A 13,257-nucleotide genomic window follows, 5' to 3' on the forward strand; every position below is an offset into this window, starting at 1 on the left:
AGGTGTCTTGTCTTAGACATGGACAGTACCCAAGTGCTGGTAAACATAATAGGCATAAAGCTATCTCAGCATGAACCACTCTAAGAGCTGCCATGTATTGATTACTCTGTGTGCCAAGTGAAAAAGTTCATATGGGGTATCTTCTCACAGTGACACTATGAGATGGGTACCATAATTTTTCCAAATTTACAACTGGCAAAACTGAGACAGAGATATTAACTAACTTGCTCAAGGTCACACGATTACAAAATGGCAAGACACAGGACAAGACGCAAGTGTGTCTGAGCCCAAATCCCAATCTCTTAACCTCTATGCTAACATTTATTCAACAGCAACAGCTCTGAACAGCTTGGTAACAGCCAAATTTAGGTTAATATCTTTTTAGCCAATAAGATGAATTTTTCCGGGTGCCAAGAGTATTGATGCAGTGAGCAGAGTTGGAAGGGTGACAGAAGGTGGAAATCATATATCTGGTGTAAGACTGGAATTCTGGGAGGTTTCTTCAGTGCTTCCTCCCTCCTTTCCTCTTATAGACTGATCAGAAGTGGCCTATCCTGCTGCTGAACTCCCTTAGTGCCTTTTGTCTGCTTGTATGTCTTTCCACCTTTCTTACGGCAATAGACACTTTCCACCTAGCCCTGTGATTGTCTGTGCTGCTACCCCAGACACCACTTAGGAGAAGAGACAATGATCGGTTTGTTTTCTATCGCAAAGCCTATAACCACCCTTGGCACACAGCTAGTGTCCGATGCGCCTTTGTTGAATTAATGAATAAACGATGGATGTCGTGAATATTGGGCTGCGCCAGACCTGGGTCCCAGGAAGCTGGTGAAATTGTCCTTTCTTAGGGACTATAAAGAAGACAGGAGATGTTATCAGTTCTAGATTACTTAGAGTTTGGCCTGGAAGTACCAAGATTTTTTCCCCCTATTTCCTCCACCTTCCAGGCTCTGGCAACCACTTTTCTAACTCTCTGTTTCTATGTGTTTGACTTTTTTTTTTTTTAAGATTCCACGTATAGATTATATCAGGCAGTATTTGTCTTTCTCTGTCTGGCTTATTTCATTTAGTATAATGCCCTCAAGGTCTATCCATGTTGTCCCAAACATCAGAATTCCTTCCTCCTCATGGCCAAATAATATTCCAGTGTCTATATACATCACAACTTCCTCGTCTATCCATCCACTGACAGAGACTTAGGTTGTTTCTACATATTGGCTTTTGTGAGTAATACTGTAATGAACACAGGAGTGCAGGTATCCTTTCGAGATCTTGCTTTCATTTCCTTTGGATGCAGAAGTGGTAATGCTGGATCATAAGGTAGTTCTATTTTTATTTTTTTGAGGAACACCCCCCCCCCACTGTTTTCCATAGTAACTGCACCAATTTCAATCCCACCAGGACTGCTCAAGGGTTCCCTTTCTCCACATCCTCACCAACATTTGTTATCTTTTGTCCTTTTAATGAAAGCCATTCTAACAGGTGTGAGCTGATAGCTCACTGTGGTCTTGGTTTGCATTTCCCTGATGATTTGTGATGTTGAGAACCTTTTCATGCACCTGTTGGCCATCCGTATGTGTTCTTTGGAAAAATGTCTATTCAGTCCCATTTTAAAAATCAGACTGTTGGATTTTTTGCTATTGAGTTGTGTGAGTTCCTTATGGATTTTGGATATTAAGCTCTTATTAGACATATAATTTGCAAATGCTTTCTCCCATTCCATAGGTTGGCTTTTCATTTTGTGGATGGCTTCATCTACTGGGCGGAAGCTTTTTAACTGGATGTCATCCCACTTGTTTAGTTTTTCTTTTGTTGCCTTTGCCTTTGGTGTCACTGACATTCTTATCTTTTAGTTTCTAAAGGTCTTTCAGAAGACAGCATCTTTATTAAGGACAATGAGAAATACGAGATTCTGTTACCTACCAAAGCCCTCCAGAGGGGGCTGAACATCTAACTTAAACCCCACAGGGTACAAGTGTGAGCTAAGCTGGCACAGATCACTTTGATTCTCTTGGTCTCTGCCTTTTCCCCTTACTGTTACCTGACCAGTCGCACCCACGACTGAGAATCTGGTCAGTCAGAAAGTTGAGTCTTGCCTTCCCACTACATGGAATCAGTTGAGTTCAAACATCAGATAGTGAAGACTAATAACTGAAGACCAAAATTCCGTAAGTGAAGCTGTCATGTAATGACTTTTATCTCTGACAGTCACACAAACCAAGGAGCTATAACTTCTTGGTAAAGAATGTCAGACAATAATCCTATGGTGGATAGTGATGTTCTAGGAATTGGGCATTCATTTCTTCTACTGAATACTTATATTTCCTAACTCCCTTATAGAAGGCATAGAAAAAAGATCAAGTGATTTGATTAAAACAGAGAAAAAAGGCTAAATTTTTCTTTTAAAACTTTGTTAGCCCCTGTCTCCATTGGTTTACGCTGAAATCTAGTAATAGATGGCATCTCATTTACATATTTACATATCACATGTGCCTTATTTACATATTTAATTATTGGAAAGCTTCATTTCCTGATATTTCATGTTCTTCAAAGAGCATCCTGACTTCTGGGTATTGTGCTTTAAGAACCAGTTCATGAATCTCTACTGGAGTCCTCCAGATGCTCTTATTAAGGTCTATTAAGTAGCTTTATTTTCTATACTGTTTAGTTTATGTTAAGCAACAGTAGATATGTTCAAGGAATTAAAATGCTCTCTCTTTTTCAAAAACAGCTGCTAACATTGCATGATTACAGTAAAACCTCTGTTAATGTAAACCTTGTTATTACCTTTGCTATCCAAAATACAGTTTTACCTCTGTAGGTATTATGTATATTAAAACCCCGTCTTATTGTAACTAATTCAGTACCTCCATTCCCTAGGAACAAGTGGGGGTTTACTATGATTTAATTAAAACATATCTACTTAAACTAAACACTTTTCACCATTAAAGAAGATCTCAAAAGGCATGCCTGCAATGGAAATAAACAATTGTCCCGATTGCCAAACTTTGCTCCAGAGAAATAAAAGCAAGGAGTCTTGGGCAAGATTGAAAACAAACCTTTTCACAGCTCAAGAAAAGAACCCAAACATCCCGTTTCCAGGACACTTCAAGATAAAGAGGACAGCATGAGGAAAACGTGTAGCCAGTTTAAATATTTGTTTAAATCCCGACAAGATCATGGGTTTTAATATTTATAATATAATTACAAGGCTTAGTGCTTGTTGCTCATGCAGTCTAATTTTTTTCCGGTGACATATGATTACCAGGCTTTCGTTTCAGCAGTGGCAAGAACTCAAAAACACATTTAGGTTCTCATTAGTAATGAAAAACTAACCGAGCGTTCCAGTACCTTGTGCATCCATTTCATCTCCACTCCACGCGTTCTTCACAACCAAGACACAACCCGCTGCTGTATGCTGTGTACGTTCTCACAGAACGGTATCAACCACGGGCCAGCTTTATAAGACAATCAAAGTTGAAATACCCCATCTCTGTGCTATATTTGTAAATGGTCTTTCAGAAAATTTCAAGACCGTTAAAACCAATGAAAACCAAAAGCATAAAACTGCTATAAAATGCCACTGTCTCCCTTTCCAGCCACGTATCACTAGTTAGCAGCTGCCCAGATTTCAATTTTCCACTTTTCCTAGATGCCACTGCATAAGTGCACTTTCAGGACTAAAAGGATAAAAACCCCAAAGTGTCACGTTCCACTAATCATCAGCCAACAAACAAACAGAGTAACTAGAGGTGCCTTGTTCTCAGTGCACCGAGGTTCTGGGGCTCATTTGCACTTTCCCAGTGACAGGCTGAAGAAATCTGCAAAAAGGGCTGAAAATTGAACACCTGACTGAATTCTACGAGATTGTAACAAACAAATGCTAGCAGAAGAAATAGCCTGGACGCCAAGAGAAGCAGTCATCGTCAGTCACGTTACTCCATGTCAGTGTCAAGAAGGGAGATAACTGTCAACGGATCACGTCCCAAACTGACCCCAGAGCAAGTAAAACATAACACCTGAAACTACATGAGAAGAATAATTGAGAAGTAACTGATGTATTATTTCTCACACCCTTCCTGCCAGGCATTACAACGGCTGTGAACTGCAGTTCGAGTGGGGTTGGCGTCATGTTTATTTTCAACCAGACGTAACATTAGGATAAGAAAAATTCATGGGAAAAAAAAAGTGGGCTTATTCCTAAAATACCTCCCACCAAACTCAAAGAGAGAGCAGATTCCTTCCAGTAATAAACCAACTGCAGCAGAAGACCATTCACAGGCAATGTGGGAACTGACACTTGGTATTCGCAATGGAACGCTCCTTAATAGAATTCAGGATGTGCACCAGATTTCTCAGACATCTGAGTAATTTTGATCTGCATGATTACAGCTCCGTGTGGGTCTCATCTGACAACACGGGGGGTGGCCCACTCCTTAGCTATTCTAGAGAAGTTTAAAAGTCATCCTTCATTCCATTATTTTGGGATTAACTTCTTCACCACAAACATAGGCAGATACACAACTCTCTGCCTCCCAGAAAATGACAGGATGCCTCGGTCTGCACAGTGGACTCTCCAGAGTGAAAGCACATGGACAAACAGACTCCGTGGGGACACGTACATCAGAACACACGCATGCTTTTAACCCTGCAAACCAGCGCACAGTTGAAATGCTTCTTTGGGATGTGATCCAAAGAATTAAGACATACAGGAATTTAAATATTTGGATCACAGTAAACAGTTTTTTTGGCACTATCAATCACAATCCTATAAGCAAAGATTCTCTTTACATTAAAAAACAAAAAAAACCCCAAAAAACCGAACATGCTTATCTCCTGAAACAGATGGTGAAGATGTGTATTCTCCCCCGCTCCCCCATGCTGTTCATAATCACAGCCTGTACACTCTCCTTCTCTACTTCCTGAGTCTCTTGGTTTCCATTCCCAGCAGTTCCCAGGCAAAACCCTATGTCCTGTTCATTCATTCATAGGTGTTACTGAGCACCTTCAAGGACTCAGGCAGCGTGCGAGGTGCTGCATGTGATGCCCAGTAAAATATCCCTTAAAACATTTCCGCTCCCCTTCCTTCCTTCCTTCCTTCCTTCCTTCCTTCCTTCCTTCCTTCCTTCCTTCCTTCCTTCCTTTCTTTCTTTCTTTCTTTCTTTCTTTCTTTCTTTCTTTCTTTCTTTCCTTCTCTTCTAATAAATAGTGCTAATCATCTCTGGTGGCTAGTTGTCTATAATTTGCAACCTGTTAATTATCACTTACTTCACAAAGTGACATAAAATATCAGAAACATATTAAAGACATGGATGAAGTTATATATTAATTTCTTTCTCTGGTGAGATAGTAACTAATTATTTAAATGATAATATGAATTACAATTGTATTTACAGTATCATCAAAATCAGGATGTAAGTTCTTTAGGGAAAGCTCAAAATTTTTTCACAAATCTAGAAATCCTTGAACGCAATAACACTCATGGATATGCTGAGGGAACAAAGAATCCAATGTGTCTTCAGATGGCCAACACCCGTGACTACCACAAAGGAAGCAGCGTGTTAATGACTTCTGCGGAGAAGACAGCTCAAATGTACACATGTGTCTATGTGATGTAACTTCAAAGGAATGAGAATGATTTCTCCAAGTCACGGATGGACATTGCCGTCATTACTTCTTGGTTACATCACTTCTACGAGACTCATACACAGTCCTTGTCATTTCCATGGTAAAGTATGAGTTAAGGTCTGACATGAGGAAGAGAGAACGAAGAACTCCCCGAGGGCCTACAGTGCCTCTCTCAGGGTGTGACATGAGAAATCACACACGGAATAGGCAAAGCACACCGCTTACCTCGGCAGACTTCCAGCTAACTCGGTGGTTGTCTCTCTGGAAGGAAAAAGAAGATAAGCGTGATTAGCTTATTTTGGTAAATTATACAAATGTGTTTAATAAAACCATAACCTAATGCATCAAGGCATCACGGTATCACATGTATGTGCAGAAGATACTGTATATGCAGCTGTTTAGAAATTTCAAATGGACTAATCACATTTCTGATTAATTCCCATAAACATTTCAATGGTTACTTTCCAAGGAAATTTTATACACACACAAAATATCTGCCTCTGCTTTTCAGTGGCAGAGCTCAGTTGAGTTTAAAACATCAAACTTTTAAAATGTACAACATACACAAGGAAACAAGGAAGGGAAGGGAAGGAATCCCATACCACGTTTTAGATATTTTCCACTTAAACAAAGCACCTGTATCTCTTTCTGAGCATTATTTAGCAACAAATTCCTTTGAGGATGTGCCTTTGTGTTGAGGATCTTTGTCACCTGAGGTTTGTGAAGGAACGAATGCGTAGAGCACAAAGTCCAATTCTTTTCATTGCAAATGACTGTTTTTCATTTCTTTGCTATAACGTCCTACCAGCTGGGATTGTTGAAGGAAGATGCTATGACAATTCAACTGGCACAAACGATAAGTCACGGATGGAAGCTCTGTGGTTTGTGAATAAGAGTGACCGGAGACACAGTTCAGAACTTCTTCCTAATTGCAATGTCTTATCTTTTGATTACTGGATGTGTTCTTGGAAGGAACAGGAAGCAAGGAGGGGAGACAGCATATCTCAACAGCCAGCCTCTAACAGTGAAGTGGGCTTAACCTTAGACTGAGGGAACCAAGGCATAATTCTTAGAAACAGGGGTGCGTAATCTTTTTCATGTCATGTAATCCCTTTAAGAATCTCATTAAAGATACAAACACCTCAGGTAGGAAAAACAGTGACACACACACACACACACACACACACACACACACACAACGTGGTGTACAATTATAAACAGTTCCTGGACCTCCAAAAGCTAATATGTCAGCCCTGGGTTAAGACCACTCACATCGTCTTTATGCACTCATTTTGTTAATCCAAATAAAAGACTTTCTCATGGTCTCTAGAACTCCCTCCCACCTGCTGTCTGAGACAGTACCTGGCCATTGTAGGAACATCCTGGTTCCCAAAGAGACATACTGTCTTAAAAATATAAGTGATTATAATTTCAGCTCCTATAGAATTGTTCCTCCCCAAATAACCACATAGTATTAGACTTTCAGCTTCTCATGCTATAGAAATTGGCTTTTGAGAGAGAGTTTTTGAGAGATTCTACTCCTTCAACAAAACCACAGTTGAAAAGCACTGTCTGCTGTACTATAGAAGGTCTCAGGTATATTCACTTCTAAGAGTTTATTTAGTGTCTGCATAGGAAATTTCTCTTTCAAAACAGAACCTGAAATTGTGGGTTCCCCCCAGCTAAGATGCACCCCCCAGTCTTCCTTTATAACCTGTATCACAATAGAAATATCTCTTAAATTCTCTTTTCTTATTTATCATTTTGTCACTTGAGACCAGCATAGATGAGTACTCAAGAAATATTTATTCAATTTGTAAGGAATGAGTTAATGAAGTCTTCTGATCTTCCTGTTGACCTTGAAGCTTAGACCTAATTTACAGCTGGATCATAGTAACGGCAGCATCCCAGGGTTAAGGAACAATGACTTTCTTTCTTTCTAGTGTTTTAACTCTTTCCTTGTGCTTTCAGATTATACATATTTCAATATGAGTCCCCTTGGTATCTTTTAATATTATATTGGACATACATTCTAATAAATCAGTTTTTCAAACTGAAGCACAGTCCGTTACAATGTGTCAATTTCTGGTGTACAGCACAATGTTCCAGTCATACATATATAGACATACATTCATTTTCATATTCTTTCTCATTAAAGGTTATTACAAGATATTGAACATAGTTCCCTGTGCTATACAGAAGACACTTTTTTAAAATCTATTTTTATATATAGGGGTCAACATTTGTAAATCTCAAACTCCCAAATTTATCCCTTCCCACCCCCTTTTCCTGGTAACCATAAGATTGTTTACTAAGTCTGTGAGTCTATTTCTGTTTTATAGATGAGTTCATAGTGTCCTTTTGTTTTCTTTTTAGACTCCACATATGAGTGATATCATGTGGTATTTTTCTTTCTCTTTCTGGCTCACTTCACTTAGTATGATGATCTCCAGGTCCATCCACATTGCTGCAAGTGGCATTATTTTATTCTTTTTTATGGCCAAGCAGTATTCCATTGTATAAATATACCACAACTTCTTCATCCAGTCATCTGTTGTTGGACATTTAGATTGTTTCCATAATAAATCCGCTTAAATCACAGTAGAGCACTACTTCTCAACCTGGGCACTATGGTGACATTTTGTGCCAAATAATCCTTCCTTGCAAGGGACTGTCCTGTGCTTTGTAGATGTTTCACAGCATCTCTTGCTTCTACCTATTAGATGCCAGCAGTATCCCCCATCCCAGACTCTGACAATCAAAATATCAAAAAAGACCTTACCACACATCCCTGGGGGTGCAAAACAGCCCTCAATGAAGAACCACTGCTATAGAGCAACAGAATCCAAGTGTCTACAATTGACTTCTATTTCAAAACCTGCCTGGATTCACCAACAATCCCCATTCTCTTGGAAAACACAGTGGCTGGGCCCTCTCAAGAATGCCTGTTTCCCTTTGCTCCTACCACCTACATCTGGACACGTACCAAGAGTATGTTATGTTTGTTCCCTTACCTGTTTATGTTAATGGGACTCATTCTAATCTTTCAGTTCAATTAAACATGATGTAAAACCAATGTATCAGGAGTATGGATAAGTTCTTTCTAGGCAAACCAAGTTGGCTTCTTTGGGAAGATCAAAAATGACAGATAATCTTGAGAAAAACTGATGGTGAATTGGATCTGGGTCAAGATAGCTATGAATATTGGGGAGAAAAAAACACCTGGTTGTCACAAGTTTCTCTAAGTTCTTGCTTCTCTAAAAAAAAACTAGAGAATGAACAAAGTCCTACTGGTAACACAGGGAACTACATCCAATACCTTGTAATAACCTATAATGAAAAAGAATATGAAAAGAAATATATATGTACTATATATATATATATATATATATATATATATATATATATATAACTGAATCACTATGCTGTATACCAGAAATGAAAACAACATTGTAAATTGACTATACTTCAATTAAAAAAACAAAACTAGAAATTCCTAGATGTCCAAGAAAGACAATGCAGAACTCCATTCAGCAGATCCACACACTCAAGGTGGCCTTGCCTTTACAGAAACACATAAATGCTAGGAAAAGTTTAGTACTAGCAGGGGGAAATTATGTTTTATACAACCATGTGCTCAGAAATTTACATTAGAATTACAGACATTTCTTCATCAGAAAAGGCATTTTTGGTAAACATGAATTAACAGATGAACACAGTTTAAATGATAAGATGTTACCTAAAAAACTAATGATTCCATTGGAGCATGGAATTGTGGAGGTAGCTCCACAATTTAGAAAAAAAAACACAAAGAAAGAACCACTGTATCTGGCTACAGCAACGCAGCAAGGACTCATTGACCAATTGCCATTTTTGAGATCATCACAGCACCGGAGCTTCTGAAAGAAGAACTTGTTCACTTTTACCTGTTTACTATAACTAACAAGTCATCTGAATTATTTGTGTTTTTATGAATTTATACCTTTTGCAAAGAAACCCTTGAGGAGGATAAATTTAGCATAATATGCTATGTTTCGTCTAGATTGCTCCTTGATAACCTAATTGAGAGAACTTAAAGAATGTGCCACACAGAAACATTTTAGGGCAGTGAAACTGCTCTTACGATACCATCATGGAAGACACGTGTCGTTACACATTTATCCAAGCCCACAGCATGTACACCACCAAGACTGAACCCTAATGGAGACTAGGGACTCTGGGTGATGATGGCGTGTCACTGATGGTCCGTCAGTTGTAATGACTGCACCACCCTGGGGGGATGCTAGTACTGGAGGAGGCTATGCATGTGTCAGGAGCAGAGGGCATATGGGAAATCTCTGCACCCTCCCCTCAATTTTGCTATAGACCTAAAACTGCTCTAAACATAAAGTCTACTGAAAAAAAGAAGGTGCCATGAAGACCATGGTTTTTTCAATGAACTTGCATAGGTCACAATATCCACTGATAACATTACTTTCTAAGCTTAAACCACCTTCATCACCAGTCTTTATTCATCCAACATATTCACTGAACACGTAAAACACTTTCAGCACAAACTGTGCTGGTTGCTTTCAGAGGCACGAAGATGAATTAAACCCTGATCCTTCGTTCCAAGCGTTTACGCTCCAATAAAGAATATAACGTAAGGTATAAAGTGGTGAATAGTTTTGAATCTTCTGCTAAAGCTCCTCTGAGTCAAAGACCACGTCATGTTCAAGATTTTGAATACTCAGTGGCGGTGGCTACGGGGCTGTCTCGGGGAACGGGGAGCTGAGCTCCCCCGGCGGGCAGCAGGGCGGCGGCACCGCGAGGGGCCCCGGGGGCGGCGGCAGGGGGCTTCCAGCCCTTGGCCGGGCAGAACCAGCACCTGTCGGCGGCCACCCCGACCCTCAGCCAGCTGCTCACCTCGCCCAGCCCCGTGATGAGGAGCTACGGCGGCGGCAGCTACCCTGCCTGCAGCAGCCCCGGCCCGCGGCTGCCACCGCGGCCGTCGCAGCCCCAGTCCCAGGCGGCAGCGGGCGGCCGTGCAGTGAAGAAGCCACCACCCCGGCCCGAACATGGGCGGATCCCAGGGTAGCCCAATGGATCCCACGGTGATGAGGAGACCTCAGCTGTATGGGATGGGCAGCAACCCTCATTCTCAGCCACAACAGAGCAGCCCTTACCCAGGAGGCTCCTACGGCCCCCCCAGGTCCTCAGCTGTACCCCATTGGCATCCAGGGCCGGGCCCCAGGGGCCATCGGAGGAATGCACTACGCACAGCAGCAGATGCCACCTCAGAATGGACGGCAAGGTGTGAGTGGTTACTGCCAGCAGGGCCAGCAGCCTTACTACAACCAGCAGCCACAGCCTCCGCACCCCCCCACCAGCAGGCGCAGCCCCTGCCATCCCAAGCCCAGCCGAGGAACCAGCCGCAGCAGGACATGTGCCAGGAAGGCTATGGAACTAGGTCTCAACCTTCTCTGGCTCCCGGAAAGCCTAACCATGAAGACTTGAACTTAATACAAGAAAGACCTGAAGGTTTACCAAAAAAAAAAAAAAAAAAAAAAAAGGAAGTGAGGAGCTTATAATGACTTGCAGGGAAGGAATGATGACTTTGTTTTGATAAAATTATATATTTTGACCTGGAGACCTGTTCTAATGATGATGTTGAATGGGTCACAAGGCGAAATCTCCAGCCAAGGTTCTGGTCTTGAGCAATTCATATCACTTCTCAGGACCTGCCTGTCCTTGTCTGAAAAATGAACATTAGAAGAAGTCAAGTGAGGGAAGTGCAGTCATCTTGAAATCTTCAGTGATGGTTCCTGTACGCCCCTGGTGGTCCCCTTCCCATTCTTAGGAGCCATTTGCTTTTGAACATCTTTAAGAATTTGGGGTTGCCTAATTGAGTGCATAGCCTTATTCTGCAGGTCATGAGGGAGCCATGGGCCTTCTTGTGGTCTCTGTCTCTAACATCTCAGAGACTGCAGTCTCCCTCCTCTCCCCATGTGATCAGTTTGGGAATCTGATGTGTCTGAGTCTAGGGAGGTCTAGGCAGCAGAAAAGTTCATGTGAGAAATTGAGAAGTATGTATTCCAGGTGTCTTTATGACCAATAAAGTGGGCAGTAGAAAAGGCAAGTAAGGAGGCTGCAAGACAATGAAATCTTGTCTTTGTGATGCAAAGTTTGTATGCCTTTTCCTGCTGGACGAGTGGGAGTCCAGTGGAGACAGTTCTCTGAACCAGGATGATCAAGCAGCAGTGGGTTTTAATTTCATGCTGGTGGAAGGAAGGTCCCGATGGTCTATACCTGAGGTCTCTATTTACTTCTGACACCTCTGGTTTACATTTGTATACTACAAAGTAATTGAGTAATAACTCTGCTTTTTAAACTGAGATTTACCACTAGTGGAAATATTAGTGGAAATATTAGGAACATGAAAAGCATTTTTCTCTTAACTTTTTTTTTTGTTGAGTTATAGTCAGTTTACAATGTTGTGAAAACCATTTCTTTTTAATGAACCCAAACCAGTTTCGTGGATAATGCCCCCTTCATCACTACGTTTTGTTTGTGTGTGCTGTTTAAGTCCTTGGACTCACTGGCTTGATTTGGGTAGAGTGCCGTGTTACTCTACCCAAAAGTCTTACTTTTACTCCTCTTTCTGTCAAAGCACGAAATTGTGTGCATTGGTGGGGGGGGGGGGAGGTTCATAGACTCTACCAACCCACAGTACAGCAGTATCCTGTTGCTGTCTGAAACCTGCCCCAATGCTGACAACTCTTTCTTAGTTTTCAAAATTTTCTGATGTAAGTAGCGATCTTCATTAGTCTTTATTTTTCCAAAGGATTTGGGTGGTTGAGTGCAGGCAGCCACTTAACATCTTCTGATGACACTAAAAATACGTGGTGGGTCTTTTGTAAGTATCTGTATCTGAATAAAATTTGGCTTCAAAATAATAATCAATTTCCTATCTATATAATACTTTGTTGGGTACCATTTAAAAATGTCTAGTTTTATATAAATGAAAATTTCAGTTAATTGACACAGGAAACTACTAGTAAAAGAAGTATTCCCAGAGTAAGATTCTTAGTGAATATCTTAGTGAATAAAGTTTAATATGAACTTAAAAAAAAACAAAAAAGATTTTGAATACTCAGTGCCTGGCACATACATACCAGACACTCAATAAATATACGAGAGTGCAAGAGAACCATAAAACATTGTCTACTTGAGGGTAATTCCGGTCTCTTAACTTTTTAAAATGCCTGTTTTAGTCAGAGCAATATTCATCGTTTAATTGCACTAATTTTCTTTTCTTAGTTGTCATTACCAAGATAATCTGATTTCAAGAAGACAGTGGAATGCTAAAAATTGGATGAAAATAATGATGAAAAAAATGACGTGAAATCCCATGTCCCAAGAAACAGAGTTGTCCTAGGGGCTGAAAAATAGACCACAATGCTTCTGGTAGGTTGCATATCCTTGGGCAACTCCTTCTGCTTCCTGGGCTTTCTAAGTCCCAGAATGGAATACTAATGCTGCCCTTTGATCTAGAGTTGCTGGTTCAATCATCAATGTGAACAAACAGGAAAGCTCTTTGCAAATCTGAAGTTGTGCTAGAAATTCAATTTTATTCAAGGAAAGAAAAAA

The 13,257-nt window shown here is 40.6% G+C and overlaps 1 protein-coding gene across 1 annotated transcript in view; it reads right to left on the minus strand.

The window, feature by feature from the left end:
* CELF2 (CUGBP Elav-like family member 2) overlaps nucleotides 1–13,257 on the minus strand; it is a 475,836-nt gene that overhangs the window by 371,513 nt on the left and 91,066 nt on the right. Inside the window, exon 2 of the mRNA XM_032474151.1 lies at nucleotides 5,854–5,889. Within this exon, the coding sequence (XP_032330042.1) occupies nucleotides 5,854–5,889 (36 nt within the window). The remainder of the gene's footprint in view (nucleotides 1–5,853; nucleotides 5,890–13,257) is intronic.

Source organism: Camelus ferus, chromosome 35, assembly GCF_009834535.1.
Source record: "Camelus ferus isolate YT-003-E chromosome 35, BCGSAC_Cfer_1.0, whole genome shotgun sequence".
Taxonomy (NCBI): domain Eukaryota; kingdom Metazoa; phylum Chordata; class Mammalia; order Artiodactyla; family Camelidae; genus Camelus; species Camelus ferus.